Consider the following 15,197-nt stretch of genomic DNA (forward strand, 5'->3'; position numbering starts at 1 on the left):
TAATTATATTTTATTCACTTTATATCTCCCATAAGCCCCCTCCTTCCTCCCCTACTGGTCCAACCCTCCCTCCCCCTTCTTCACACATGCCCTTCCCCAAGTTCACTGATAGGGGAGGTCCTCCTCTCCTTCCTTCTGATCTTAGTCTATCAGATCACATCAGGAGTGGCTGCATTGTCATCTTCTGTGGCCTGGTAAGGCTGCTCCCTTATCAGGGGAGGTGCTGTTATGGCCAACTGTTGGGCAGAGTGCATGGAATCTTATGTAAGAAGTGGGAAATAGTAAGATCTGGAGAGGACAGCAACTCCACAAAGAGAGTAACAGAACCAGAAAATTTGAACACAGGGGTCTTCCCAGAGACTCATACTCCAACCAAGTAACAGGCACGGAGATAACCTAGAAACCCTGCACAAATATAGCCCATGGCAGTTTAGTGTCCAAGTGGGTTACATAGTAATGGGAAGACATGGGATAATTTTAAGCTGTTAAAAATTACATTATGAAATTCACAGGCAAATGGCTGGAACTAGAAAAGAATCATCCTGAGTGAGGTAACCCAGACTCAGAAAGGCAAACTGGGTATGTACTCACTTAGAAGTAAATATTAGCTGTAAAATACATGATAATCATGCTAAATACACTCCACAGACCCAGAAGCTAAGTAACAAGGAGGAATTTAGGCGGGTGGCATAGATCTCACTGGGAAGGACAAATAAGATAGATTCTGTGGACTAGGAGTGGGTAGAGATGGAAATAGGAGTGAAGGAAGGGAGAGAGTGCTGGGAGAGATGACTGGATTTGGGGGCATTTAAGAGCAAAATAGAAACCTAGTGCCATGAAAACTCCCAGAAATCTACAAGAATGACCCTCGGAAAAAAAAAATCCTAGTATTGGGGGATAACGAGCCCATGTTGACCATCTTCTAAAACCAGACAAGGCTCCCAGTGGAGGAACTAGGACACCAACCCAGCAACTTTCTGGAGTTGATTACTATCTTTCTAGGGGTAACTGGAAGGCTTACATGCTCAACAGAGGTTGTGATAAAGTTGATGAGACCTAATGTAGAACATAAAATTGTTTTTTATTTTTATTAATTACAATTTATTCACTTTGTATCCCCCTGTATCTTCCTCTTTCTTCCTCTCCCAAATCCACCCTCCCTCCTCCTTCTCCACCCATGCCCCTTCCCAAGTCCACTGATAGGGGAGGTCTTTCTCCCCTTCCTTCTGAACCTAGACTATCAGGTTTCATCAGGAGTGGCTGCATTGTCTTCCTCTGTGTCCTGGTAAGGCTGATCCCCACTCAGGTGGAAGTGATAAAAGAGCAGGACAACCAGTTCATGTCAGAGACAGTCCCTGTTCCCATTACTGTGGAACCCACTTGGACACAGAACTACTTGGGCTACATTTGTGTAGGGGTTCTAGGTTATCTCCATGAATTGTCCTTGGTTGGAGTATCAGTCTCAGATACTCATTTTTTATGTGATGAAATTTGCCAAATTAAAAACTCATTAGAAAAATATAAAATAAAAAAAGAATGAAGTTAATGAAAAATTGGCTCTTCAAAATGAGGAGGTAGAAATTTAAACAGCAAATTCAGAAGAGAACTGCTTTGTCAGGACGTTGCTGATAGCCAGAAGCAAACAGATTTATAAAGTAATCACTTTGATCAGGAACAGAAGACAATGACAACTAATCACAGTTTTCTAAAATGAACTGTGAACTTGTTCAATATCCTGATAAAATTCAGACATCAACATAAACCAATGAGAAAATTGAGCTTCAGAACCAAGAAGTGAGAGAAAATCTCTAGGAGAGTCTTACAGGAAATGGAGCAGAGACTGTTGACTGTAACAGGATGAAGTTTATTGTGCATCACACAGAGACTACCAGACTTAGAAGGAGGAGGGGCATTATCAAAGTGCAAAAGCTCACAGACCTTCTGAGAGCCCGGATGAAGATGATCCACCCAGTCATGGTGCTGTCAGTGCAAATACAGAAGAATGGAAGGTGCTTTATCAGTTGATACTTTTTTCCATTTTGTATTTTGATTTCACTTGAATTTTGATTTTAAGGATTTACAGCAGACAATATCATTTATATTGCTTTAAAAATGTTTACTATATGTCTTATCTAGAATATATCCAAAACTGCTGTCTGTAGTCCTCAAACTCATTTGTTTATTAAACAAGTGCTTTCAAGTCCAGATTTATCAGGAATGGGCTTAGAAAACAGTGATCTATTTTTTCATTTCTTTTTTTTATTAATAACAGTTTATTCACTTTGTATCCCACCTGTAGCCCCCTCCCCCACCCCCTCAAATTCCACCCTCCCTCCATTTTTTTCTCCTATGCCCCTCCCCTAGCCCAATGATATGGAAAGTCTTCCTCCCCTTCCACCTGACCATGGTCTATCAAGTCTCATCAGGACTGGCTTCGTTTTCTTCCTTTGTTTCCTGGCAAGGCTGATCCCCCTTAGGTGGAGGTGATTCTAGAGCCAGCCCATGGATTCATGTCAGAGATGGTCCCTGGTCCTATTATTGGGGAACCCTCTTGGATACTGAGCTGCCTTGGACTGCTTCTGTGCAGGGGTTTTAAGTTATCTCCATGCATGGTCCTTGTTTGGAGTATCTGTCTCAGAAAAGACCCCTGTGCCCAGATTTTTTGGTTCTGTTGTTCCCTTTGTGGAGCTCCTGTTCCCTCCAGGTCTTTCTATCTCCACCTTCTTTCATAAGATTCCATGCATTCTGCCCCAAATTTGGCAATGCATCTCAGCATATGTTTTGATACCATTCTGAGTGAAGTCTTTCAGAGGCCACCTGTGATAGGCTACTGTCCTGTTCCCTGTTTTGTCCCTCTTCTGATGTCCATCTTATTTGCCTTTCTAAATAAAGATTGAGCATCTCACCAAGGTCCTCCTTGCTTAGCTTCCTTAGGTGTATGGATTTTAGCATGATTATTCTATATTATATGTCTAATATCCATTTATAAGTGTATATATACCATGTGTGTCTTTCTGCTTCTGGGATACCTCACTCAGGATGATCTTTTCTAGATCTCACCATTTGCCTACAAATTTCATGATTTCTTTGCTTTTAATTGCTGAATAGTATTCCATTGTGTAAATGTATCACAATTTCTGTATCCATTTTTCAATTGAGAAGCATCTGGGTCATTTCAAGATTCTAGCCATTACAAATAAAGCTGCTACTAACATGGTTGAGCAAATGTCCTTGTATACTTGAGCATCTTTTAGATATATGCCTAGCAATGGTACAGCTGGGTCTTAAGGTAGCACTATTCCTATTTTTCTGAGAAAGCCCAGACTTGAACTCATTGGCACAGGAGACAACTTCCTGAACAGAACACCAAGAGCACAGGTTCTAAGATCAACAATTAATAAATGGGACCTCATGAAACTGAAAACCTTCTGTAAAGCAAAGGACACTGTTTTCAGAACAAAACGACAGCCTACAGATTGAGAAATGATCTTCACCAACCATATTTCTGATAGAGGGCTAATATCCAGAATATATAAATAAGTCAAGAAGTTAAACAGCAACTAATCAAATAACCCAATTTAAAAATGGGGTACAGAGTTAAACAGAGAATTCTCAATAGAGGAACATTGAATGACAAAGAAACAATTAAAGATGTGCTCATCATCCTTAGTCATCAGGGAAATGCAAATCAAAACGACCCTGATATTTTACCTTACACCCATCAGAATGGCTAAGATCAAAAACTCTCCTGACAACATATGCTGGGGGGGATGTGGAGAAAGGGGAACCCTCCTCCACTGCTGGGAATATAAACCTGTATAACCACTCTGGAAATCAAGCTGATGCTTTCTCAGAAAATTAGGAATAGAGCTTCCTCAAGATCCAGCTATATCATTCCTAGGCATATATCCATAGATGCTCTAGTACACAATAAGGATATTTCCTCAATCATGTTTGTAGCAGCTTTATTTGTAATAGCTAGAAGTTGGAAAAAACCCAAATGCCCCCCAACTGAGGAATGGATACAGAAATTGTGGTACATTTCCACAATGGAATATTACTCAGCAATAAAAAAAAGGAAATTATGAAATTTGCAGGTAAGTGGTGGGACCTAGAAAAGATCATCTGAGTGAGGTACCCCAGAAACAGAAAGACACACGGGATATATACTCATTCATAAGTGGATATTAGACAGATAATATAGGATAAACCTACTAAAATCTGTACACCTAAAGAAACTAATCAAGAAGGAGGACTCTTGCTAAATGTTCAATCCCCATTTAGAAAGGCAAAGAGGATGGACATCAGAAGGAGGAGAAAACAGGGAACAGGACAGTAGCCTTCCACAGAGGGCCTCTGAAAGGCTCTACCCTGCAGGGAATCAGAGCAGATACTGAGACTTATGGCCAACCTTTGGGCAGAGTGCAGGGAAACTTAGGAAAGCAGTGGAAAATAGTAATACCTAGAGAGGACAGGAACTCCACAAGGAGAGCAACAGAACCAAAATTATGGGCACAGGGATTTTTTTCTGAGACTGATACTCCAACCAAGGACCATTCATGGAGATAACCTAGAACCCCTGCACAGATGTAGCCCATGGAAGTTCAGTGTCCAAGTAGGTTGCATAGTAATGGGAACAGGGGCTGTCTCTGACATGAACTTTGCTGAAGGTGTTAATTAGCTGTAGGAGTTCCCTGGTAGAATTTTTGGGGTCACTCACATATACTATCCTATCATCTGCAAATAGTGATACTTTGACTTCTTCCTTTCCAATTTGTATCCCCTTGATCTCCTTCAACTGTCTTATTGCTCTAGCAAGGACTTCCAGAACTATGTTGAAGAGATATGGAGAGAGTGGGCAGCCTTGTCTTGTCCCTGATTTTAGTGGGATTGCTTTAAGTTTCTCTCCGTTTAGTCTGATGTTGGCTATAGGCTTGCTGTATATCGCCTTTACTATGTTTAGATATGTGCCTTGTATCCCTGATCTCTCCAAGACTTTAAACATGAATGGATGTTGGATTTTGTCAAATGCTTTTTCAGCATCTAGGGAGATTATCATGTGTTTTTTTTTTCTTTCAGTTTGTTAATATGGTGGATCACATTGATGGATTTCCGTATATTGAACCACCCCTGCATACCTGGGATGAAGCCTACTTGGTCATAGTGGATAATATCTTTGATGTGTTCTTGGATTCGGTTTGCAAGTATTTTATTAAGTATTTTTGCATCAATGTTCATAAGGGAGATTGGCCGGAAATTCTCTTTCTTTGTTGAGTCTTTGTGAGGTTTAGGTACCAAGATGACTGTGGCTTCATAGAATGAGTTTGGTAATGTTCCTTCTGTTTCTATTTTGTGGAATAGTTTGAAGAGAATTGGTTTTAGCTCTCCTTTGAAGGTCTGGTAGAATTCTGCGCTGAAGCCATTCTGATCCTGGGCTTTTTTTGAATGGGAGACTTTTGATGACCGCTTCTATTTCTTTGGGGGATATAGGACTATTTAGTTGATTTACCTGGTCCTGATTCAGCTTTGGTAAGTCAAATCGATCAAGAAAATTGTCCATTTCATTTAGATTTTTAAATTTTGTGGCATATAGACTTTTGAAGTAAGTCCTAATGATTGTTTGGATTTCCTCAGTGTCTGTAGTTATATCCCCCTTTTCATTTCTGATTTTGTTGATTTGGATGGTGTCTCTCTGCCTTTTAGTTAGTTTGGCTAAGGGTTTGTCGATCTTGTTGATTTTCTCAAAGAACCAGCTCTTGGTTTCATTGATTCTTTGAATTGTTTTATTTGTTTCCAATTGATTGATTTCAGCCCTGAGTTTGATTATTTCCAGCCATCTACTCCTTCTTGGTGTTTCTGCTTCTTCTTTTCCTAGGGTTTTTAAGTGAGCCATTAAGGTGCTTGAATGGCTACTCCTGTCTGCTTCTTGGGTCTGTTTGCTTGGAAAGTCGTCTTCCAACACTTTACCCTTAGGTAATGTCTACCTTTGTGTCTTAGGTGTGTTTCTTGTATGCAACAGATTGCTGGGTTTAGTTTACGTATCCATTCTGTTAATCTGTGTCTTTTTATTGGAGAGTTGAGTCCATTGATGTTGAGAGAGATTAATGACCAGTGGCTGCTAGATCCCTTGATTTTGATGTTGGCTGTGGTCATCAGGTTGTGTGCTTGGTTGCTTTTTGATTTACTGAAGTGATGTTATTTATTTCCTGTGTTTTCTTGAATGTAGCTAGTTTTCCTGAGTTGTATTTTCCCTTCCAGTGTCTTCTGTAATGCTGGATTTGTTTGTAGGTATTGTTGAAATTTGTTTTTGTCATTGAATATCTTGTTTTCTCCATCTATGAGGACTGAGAGTTTTGTGGGGTATAGTAGCCTGGGCTGACATCTGTGTTCTCTTAGGGTCTGCATGATATCCATCCAGCCATTCTGGCTTTCATAGTCTCTGTTGAAAAGTCAGGTGTGATTCTAATGGGTTTGCCATTGTATGTTACTTGGCCTTTTTCCCTTGCAGCTTTTAGTATTTTTTCTTTGTTCTGTATACTTACTGTTTTGATTATTATGTGGCGGGAGGATTTTCTTTTCTGGTCAAATTTGTTGGGTGTTCTGTAGGCCTCATGTATTCTAATTGGCCTCTTCTTTAGCTTGGGGAAATTTTCTTCAATGATTTTGTTGAAAATATTTTCTGGGCCTTGGAGAAGGGGTCTTCTTTTTCCTCTATACCTATTATTCTTAGGTTTTGTCTTTTCATATTGTCTTGCATTTCTTGGACGGTCTGTGTCAGGAATTTTTCAGATTTAACATTTTCTTTGACAGATACATCGATTTCTTCCATTGTATCTTCTACACCTGAGATTCTTTCTTCCATCTTTTGTAGTCTGTTGGTTATGCTTACCTCTGTAGTTCCTGTTTTCTTCCCTAGATTCTTCCTTTCCATTATTTCCTCCATTTGTGTTTTCTTTAATTTTTCCAATTTTATCTTCAGGTCTTGAGTTGTTTTGTTTACTTCCTTCACCTGTCTGATTGTACTTTCCTGTTTTTCTTTTAGTTCCTTCAACTCTGTTTCTTTTATTTCATTCAGTGCTTTAAGCATTTCCTTTCTAAAGGCCATAAACTGTTTGGCTGCAGCTTCCTCTATTTCTTTACGGATGGCAATATTCTGTTTGAGTTTATCTTCCTCTATGTCTTTACAAATCTTATTTGTTTCCTCTGTTATCATCTTCATGAGCATAGTTGTTAGTTCATCTTCTTGGATTTCAGTTATGGTGGGGTGTCCAGGGCTACTTGCCCCTGGGTAACTGGGTTCTGGAGATGCCATATTGCTCTGTCTTCTGTTACTTGAGCTTTTACGCTGGCCTCTACTCATTGTGCTATCTTAGGTGTTTGGGGTTATTTTCTGGTGGTTCCTAGGCATCCTGTGGTGGAGAGAATCCCCTTTGAAGAAAGTTCGTTTTTCCTGAAGGATGTCTTCTCAGCTTTTTGGGTATAGTCCCTGGATGGCTGGTGTTTTTTCAGGAGTTGCCCACCTCAGCGATATAGACCTGAGTGGTAACTGTGGTCTTTGTTAGTCGAGAGGGTTCTCCTCTCACCCAGGGATGTCCTGAGGGCAGCTGCCCTGTTTCTGGGTTTCTTGTTGTAAATTTAATGATCAGCTGCTGTGACCCAGTTGGACATCAGGCGCGCAGCAACAGTTTGTGCCTGTGTCTGGAGCACAGCTGAGTGATGGAGCCTGGGCCCCACTGGTCTGCTAGACTTTTTCTAGGGAAGGATTGGGTGATTTAAGTCAGTACAGTTTCTTTCCTTCCCTGTGGATTTTCTGGAGACACGGACTCCCAGTGCCTTTTTTTGCCCTGGTGCACACTGCTCAGTGTTCACCAGCTGGCTGGCTGCAGAAACTGCCTGTGCCTGGAGCACAGCTGAGTGATGGCGGCTCAGTCTCTGCCAGCTGTCTGGTGCGCAGAAACTGCCTTTGTCTGCCTTTGCAGCCTTTGGGAGCCTGGGTGCCTCCCTAAGCTGGGTAATTTTCCAGGGACCTTTTCAGGCTGGGGGTGTCAGCTGAGTGCTCTGAGATCAGACCAGCCGTTTCCCTCCCTGTGTGTTTGCACCGGACAGTAAAACTCATTCGCTGGTGCCCTGGTGCCCACAGTTCTATCTCAGGTGGCGAATCAGGGCGCAGGCAGGCAGGGCTCTGTGCCAGAGCCTGGGTCCTCAGCTCTGGATCCCGGCTGGCTCCTGGGGTGTCCGTGGAACCCGAGTCTTTTCCAGAGGATGTCTGGGTGACCTAAGGCCAGTCCAAATCGTTTCTTGTACCCTGGGGTTATCTCTCGACTGAAAATTCTAGTCTCTGATAGTGTGGTGCGCACGGTTCAGTCTGGGACCGTGACCAGAGACACTGGCTTGTGGCTCTGGGATGGGGCTGGGGCTTGCAGCCGGCAGCCAAGCATCTGGTGGAACTGGGATCTCTTCTGAGGTTTAGGTTAGCTGGGTGAGTTAAAAGCTGATTGAATCCCCCACCCTGGGGTATCCTCTCACCTGGGAAACACAATGACTGTGTTTTATGGCCCAGAGTTCTGATTACTGGTCACTGTGCTGATCCTGCTGTTGTTGCTCAAAATGAGAGTCCTCCCGGCGCCGCCATCTTGCCCCTCCCTCATGTGAAATATTTTTTACAATTCATAATGAAATGCATTATGCTTTTTAAAATACCAAGACATTGTAAATATAATGTTTTAATTTGACAATGAAGATAATTTCTATTATTTTTCTACACCTTATTTTACTAGATTTCTGAAATTAATTCTTTCAACTTCATATTCAGCAGATTACCTGGAAGTTTGTCAGGTGCTCTCTAAACAAAGGATGAAAACAGTTGCTCTCTGTTTCTGATTGTGAGAAATGGTCTTAATGATTCTGGAGTGTGTAAGAGGGGTTTTTATTTTATGACATCAGCACAAGCATTTGTTAAAATGAAGTGTGTATTTTACTCATGTAGGTGGATGGTTCTGGCATCTAACATTCTAGAAGTCAGTGTCAGGTCAGTCTGAACTGTCATATCAGTTCGAACTTCTTGAGGTATTTTTATGTCTCCTCACACTTCCTTTGTAATTGGTGGAGATCTGATAAAGCCACAGCTGGGCAAAGCCTCCTGCAGTCTCCCTCTGTCAGGAGCTGGAGCTACACACCCAGCTGCAGTTTGGGGCCAGGCTGCAGGCTTGCTGGGAGCACTGTGCCTCAGCAGCACAGAGGTAGGTGCCTGAGTCCTCCAGCTGGGCGTCCCTGATGTGCAGGGTGCTGTAGCTCTCCTTAAAATCAAATGTTGACTTTAACCTCCCATTCTCCTTTGTTCCGGGAGTCAGGTAGAAAAGACTGATGAGGCTGCCCTGAGGATTCTGTCTGAACCACTGTACACTCTCCATGGTGGTAGAAAAGTTGCATCTCAGAGCAGAACTGGTTCCCTCATCGAGACTCAGGACTGAAGGACTCTGCTCCACTCCAGCTCCTCTCACCCCTGCTTGGAAACAGATAAGCAAACCAGAATCAGAGAGAGGTTTCACCCACACCTGTCAGATATCCCAGGAGACTTCCATGAGGATGAATGCACAGGAGCTGTGTGTTGGCTTTCTCCCACTCCACCATTTCTGGAGAATCCCTAAAGCAGCTTAGCTGAGCCCAACTCACAGCAAATCTGCACCCACAGAATCCCCAGCACAGCTCCCAGGTTCCTCTCCATGGCCCCTGTCCAGTTGCTGGGATTCTTCTCTCCAGCTCTGAAGGGGGTCGAGTCTTGTACACAGACACACTGTGCTTACACACAACAGGTTCTCAGAATCACTGAGCTTCCTCCTTCATCTGAACAGGAAACCCCACCCACCTCAATGTCAGGATGCAGCACTGTACTTGCTTTAGGACTAAAGGACTATGATGCAGAGCCCAGAACACTGTTTTTCCAATGTAACACGTCATAAGGGAGTGTGGGGAAAATGTGAGAGGATGGGGAGGCATGAATGCAGAGCGCTGGTGGGAAAATACATATCTACTAGTGAGCATATATATATGTGTGTGTGTATGTGTGTGTGTGTATGCATGTGTGTGTGTGTCTGTGTCTGTGTCTGTGTGATATAAACGGTATGGGAATAGTTTCTATTTCATTGAATTTGGGGAATTTTAGATATAAAACTATTTTTTTTAAATAAAAAGAGTGGAGATATTTTCTCTTGAGTGTCGATTGTCATAATGCCCCGTGAGGTCGTATTTTGTTTTTATTTGTTGAGAGAATTGTTCTTAAAATATATTTATAGACACATGAGATAGGTGAACAGGCTCTAGATATCTGTGGTTATACATAAAATGGTTGAGGACTAAAGCTCCAGGTGAACTCCACATCCATCAGCCCTACTACTTGCTCAGTGACTGTATTGCCTGGTCTCATCTCAACTCCTCTAACCTTCAACTATCCTGAGGAAAAGTCATTTCCAGAGATTTCCCCCACCACTGATTTACATTCTGTCTCCCAGTCCTTCCACCAAACCCCACCCTCTCTCCCCATATCTGATCCCCACCCCTGTTACCCTCCTCCCCTCTTCTTCCACCAAGTACCCTTCCTCCATCACGTCAGATGTTAATTGTATTTTCCCTTATGAGTGAGATTAAAGCAGCTTTCCTTGGCTTCTTTGGGTCAGATAATTGTAGTATGGTTATGCTGTACTCTATGACTAATAACCATTCATATGTGACTAAATACCATGTGTGTCTTTCTGGGTCTGGGTTACCTCACTCTGTATGATCTTTTCTGGTTTTATCCATTTACCTGTCCCAAGGAGTCTGCTTGAGTGACTCTAACTGAGACTCCTAGCAGTGGGGGTTAAGGAGTCTGAAGTTGCCACCTCCTGTAGCTAGCTGGGAATTCCAGTGGAGGGAGGGGGACAACAGCCCACCCATAAAACCTTTGACCTAAAATTTATCTTGCCTACAAGAAGTGTAGGGATAAAGATGGAGCAGATATTGAAGGAATGGCAAAGCAATGACTAGCCCAACTGGGGACCTATCCCATGGAAGAGAGCCAACTCCTGACATTATTAAAGATACTCTGCTATGCATGCAGACGGGACCCTAGCATAACTGTCTTCTCAAGATGCTTTATCTAGCAGCTGATGGAAACTGATACAGAGACCCACAGCCAAACAAACAATAGACCAAGTTCAGGGAGTTTTGTGGAAGAGTGGGAGGAAGAATAGAGGGAGCTTGGAGGGGTCAAGGACACCACAAGAAGACCTACGATGCAAATTAAGCTGGGCCATGTGGGCTCACAGAGGCTGAACCAACAACCAAAGAGCATGCATGGGCCAGACCTAGAACCCCTACACATATGTAGCCTATGTGCAACTTGGTCAACATGTGGGTCCCCGAACAATGGGAGGAGGGACTGTCTATGACTCTGTAGCCTGTCATTGAATCCCTTTTCCTCTATCTGGGCTGCCTTGTCTGGCCTCAGTGGGAGAGGATACTTAGGAGTCCTGCTTGCAAAGCCAGGGTGTGTTGGTACCACTTAGGGGTCTCACCTCTGAGAAGAAGGGGGAGATTGGGAGAGGGTATGAAGGTGGGGCTGGGAGGAGAAGAGGGTAGGACCTGGAATCAGGCTGTAAAGAGTTTAAATTAATAAATGGGGGCAGGAAGGAAGAAAAGTAATTTTCGGAAATCCTGCAGTGCCAAGCCTCATTAAACCAGCCCTACTCATTCCATCACCTCCTGGTGAAGGAAGTGCAGATTGTCACAAGACAAGACTATGGCTACATAGACTTCTCAAAGGAAGAAATAAAAATGTCTAAGAACTGTCTCAAAACTTTTCCTTGTCCTTAGCAATTAGGAAAATGTAAATTAAAACAACTTTGAGATTTCATCTTACCCTAGTCAAAACATATAAAATCACTAAAACACCTGACAACAAATACTGAGAACATTGTGTTTCAGGAAAGGAACCTGTATTGGTTCTCTGATGAATGCAAATTCGTGCATCTACTCTGGAAATCAGTGTGGAGAATCTTCAAAACACTAAAGATAAATCTACCACACAAACCATCAGTGACACTTCTTGGTATATGTTCAAAGAATTCTACATCCTACTCCACAGATACTTGCTTAGTTATCTTCATCGCTGTTCTACTCAAAGTAACTAGGAAATGAAAACAACTTAAATCTCCATCACTTGGTGAACGGATAATAAAATTGTGGCACCTATACATTATGGAATGAATATTTTTCAATATAGAGAAAAATTGCACCATAAACTTTGAAGGTAGAAAGATGGGACTAGAAAGATGATTTTTGATAAGTTGATTGAGACCTGCCTGGAAAAACAAATGCCACATATCTGCCACTGAGCTCCTAACTCCTGTGGAAAACATACAGGCTCCTAACTGAAGCTATTCAGATATAAATATGTAATTGGTTTAACCACAGAAGCCAAAAAGATACAAATGGGAACATGTTATTGAGGAGAATCAATTAAGAGGAGAATAGAAGGTAAGCATAATTTAATGGAAGAAATAGGAAAAAAAAAGGGAGAGTAGTGGTTGGCAGGGGAAGGGAGGTCAACATAGAAGAAGAGAGATGGAGTAATGTGAAAACACAGTGACTATTTAAAAAACAAAGTCATAAGAAAGCATATTAGTATCTACCTAAAACACATGAAATATATATATATATATGTATATAAAAGCAAGTATAGCTTAAATTAAATGTTTTCATCTGTTCTGAAAATACTCTGACAAAGAACCATAACACATAAAACAGACAAACAAACAAACAAACAAAACAAAACAAAATGAAAAACTGTCAATACCAGTAAGGAGAATCCCTCATTCAAGTTAATGGTTGGGAATTTTCAAGAAAGTCCTAAATATTATAGACTATTAATCTTGTCTTTGGCAAGAAAGTTCTAAAATATTATAGATTGTCACTCTTGACTTTGGGTACATCCCAGAGTTTGTCAGTGAGTCACTATTGGTGATGACATCACACATTTTGAACACAGGACCCAAAGAATCCTTGCTTTGAACTGAAGTCCTCCTTCCTGATGACTAACTCTCATGGTAGCAGAGGGTGACATGCAGTTTCCAAGGGAGAGAAGCAATGAATTATTCTACACAGCTATCTGCAAGCTTTCTATAAGCTATAATGACCAATATGATATGGAAACCTAGGGATGAATTAGTGACACTCATATATTGGTGGCAACTAACAACTCTCTAAATGGATTTAATAAGTAACTCAACAAGAGGAAAATCATGCCTGGAACTGAAAACCTAGCCAACTCTGCAGGGCTTGAGAGTCTATAGATGTTGGAGGAGAACCAACAACTGCCACCTTCCTGAACCATCAAATCCCTAATTGCATCATAAACATCTCCTGTTTTACACACAGGTAGGTGTAGAACTCACCCCTCACCAAACAGCTACAATGAATCAAATACAGAGAACAAGTGACCATGTGGTGTTCTCCTTCAGCTTGTCTATCTGCAACACAGCTCCTGCAACTAACATGCAGGAAACATTCAGGAGAAGGGACAAAAGAATGGCCAGAAACAGAGAAATATGAAGTTTTCTGTGCAATTCCATCTCTTAGACATGTCATGGAAACTATACCCATGAAGTCTCAATACCATTGTTGCCTAAAGATGATGTGAACAAGATGGCACTAATGGACATGCTAATATGGAAAAAGGAAATCTCGCAGAGCCTCTCTCTAGACAAAGAACCACAGTCAGCTAAGAAATGCTGAGAACAGAAGAAATATGCTTACCCAAAAAAAAAATCTCTAAGTTTATTCTTGAATACCATGTGGTCAGTCCTTAAATTATACCCATTTATATAAGTTATGTCATGTATTTTGAGCAGGTTGCATCTGTTGGGATCTGTAAGCAGGCCATCTCTATGGCCAGCCCCAAGGGACCTGACAAACTGGTTATCTGGCATGTATGAGGCCAGCTAGAAGACCACTCGCTGCTCACCTGGAACCACCTGAGCATGTTCTGGGTCACCTTATAATTAACCATGAGCTCTTCCCGTCTCTCTCTTTCTCTCCTGCCTCATCCAGAGATGCTTTCTGTGACCCCTTTCCCTTCCCCTAATAAACCTCCCACTTGGAACCAATTGTGTGGTGTGATTTGTGAACCTGCTGTGTAACTGTCATCCAGCATGATTTCAAACATTGGTGTGTTGGCCGGGAATAGGTTCACTCCAGCAGGCACACAGCTTGGGGAGTGCTGGCACCCCACCGGGGCTGCTGGAGACCTAATTTGTTCCAAATCCGCCCTTGACCCCCACATTCCTGCAACCAGATCGCTACCAAGACATCCAACACTGCTAAATTGGTGAGTTACTCTGTTGGTCAGCATAAATGTTTCTCTGTGCAAGGGAGGACTGACCTTACCTGACCGTTGAAAGTCCAGCACATTCACACTGCCCTTTGAAGCGGGGACCCCCCAATGAAGGTCTTAACTGGCCATGGTTGACCCCCTTTGCTGCACCTCCATCTCCATGAGGGCCCCACTTTCCCTTGGGGAAGCCTCCCACTCACACACGGTCTGTTCTCCCCATCTCTCACTCATGGGAAGTCCTAGCACTAGGCAGGCTATCATACACTTGGGCTGTGCCCCCCTGGCATCTGTGCCCAGTTATCAGGGCAAAAGCTGATGAGCTATTGGATCAGATAGGATCTCTCCTTTGAGTCACACCTTGCCTTTGGGACACCTCTGGCACGTCACTGTCACTGACTTCTCTACCTCTCAATGGGAAACACCCAGCATCCCCACCGGGGTGTCTTCTGGAGAATTCTAAAACCTTACACAGGGATCCTGAGTTAAAGGCTTCTAAACTCATAAGCCTCTGTAATAAGACTTGGCCTACATACTCTTAAAGTAAGGGTTCAATTTGGCTGATTAACGGCACATTAAATCCCAATATTTTACAGGATTTTCTTAATTACTGCCAGCAATCTGGTAAATGGAAGGAGGAACCCTATGTTCAAACTTTCTCTCTTCTCCACTTTAAACCTCCTCTCTGCTCTTCCTGTCCTCCTAAAGGAGGACAGCTCTAACGTCTCAGCCCCAGGAGTTTTCTACCTTTGACCCTACAGATGAACCTCCACCCTGCTGTTCTCAACCTCCAGCTTCTCTGGAATCCTCACACCCTCTGGTGCCTCCTCCC

General features: G+C 42.5%; 1 gene segment (V, D, J or C); it reads right to left on the reverse strand.

Annotated features, from left to right (window-relative positions):
- Positions 1–9,155: 9,155 nt before the first annotated feature.
- On the reverse strand, positions 9,156–9,724 carry LOC132656317 (T cell receptor alpha variable 22-like). The segment is given in 2 exon segments: positions 9,156–9,502; positions 9,673–9,724. Coding segments are annotated over 2 exon segments (399 nt in total).
- Between the last annotated feature and the right edge of the window lie 5,473 nt (positions 9,725–15,197).

This window comes from Meriones unguiculatus, chromosome 9 (assembly GCF_030254825.1).
Source record: "Meriones unguiculatus strain TT.TT164.6M chromosome 9, Bangor_MerUng_6.1, whole genome shotgun sequence".
NCBI lineage: Eukaryota > Metazoa > Chordata > Mammalia > Rodentia > Muridae > Meriones > Meriones unguiculatus.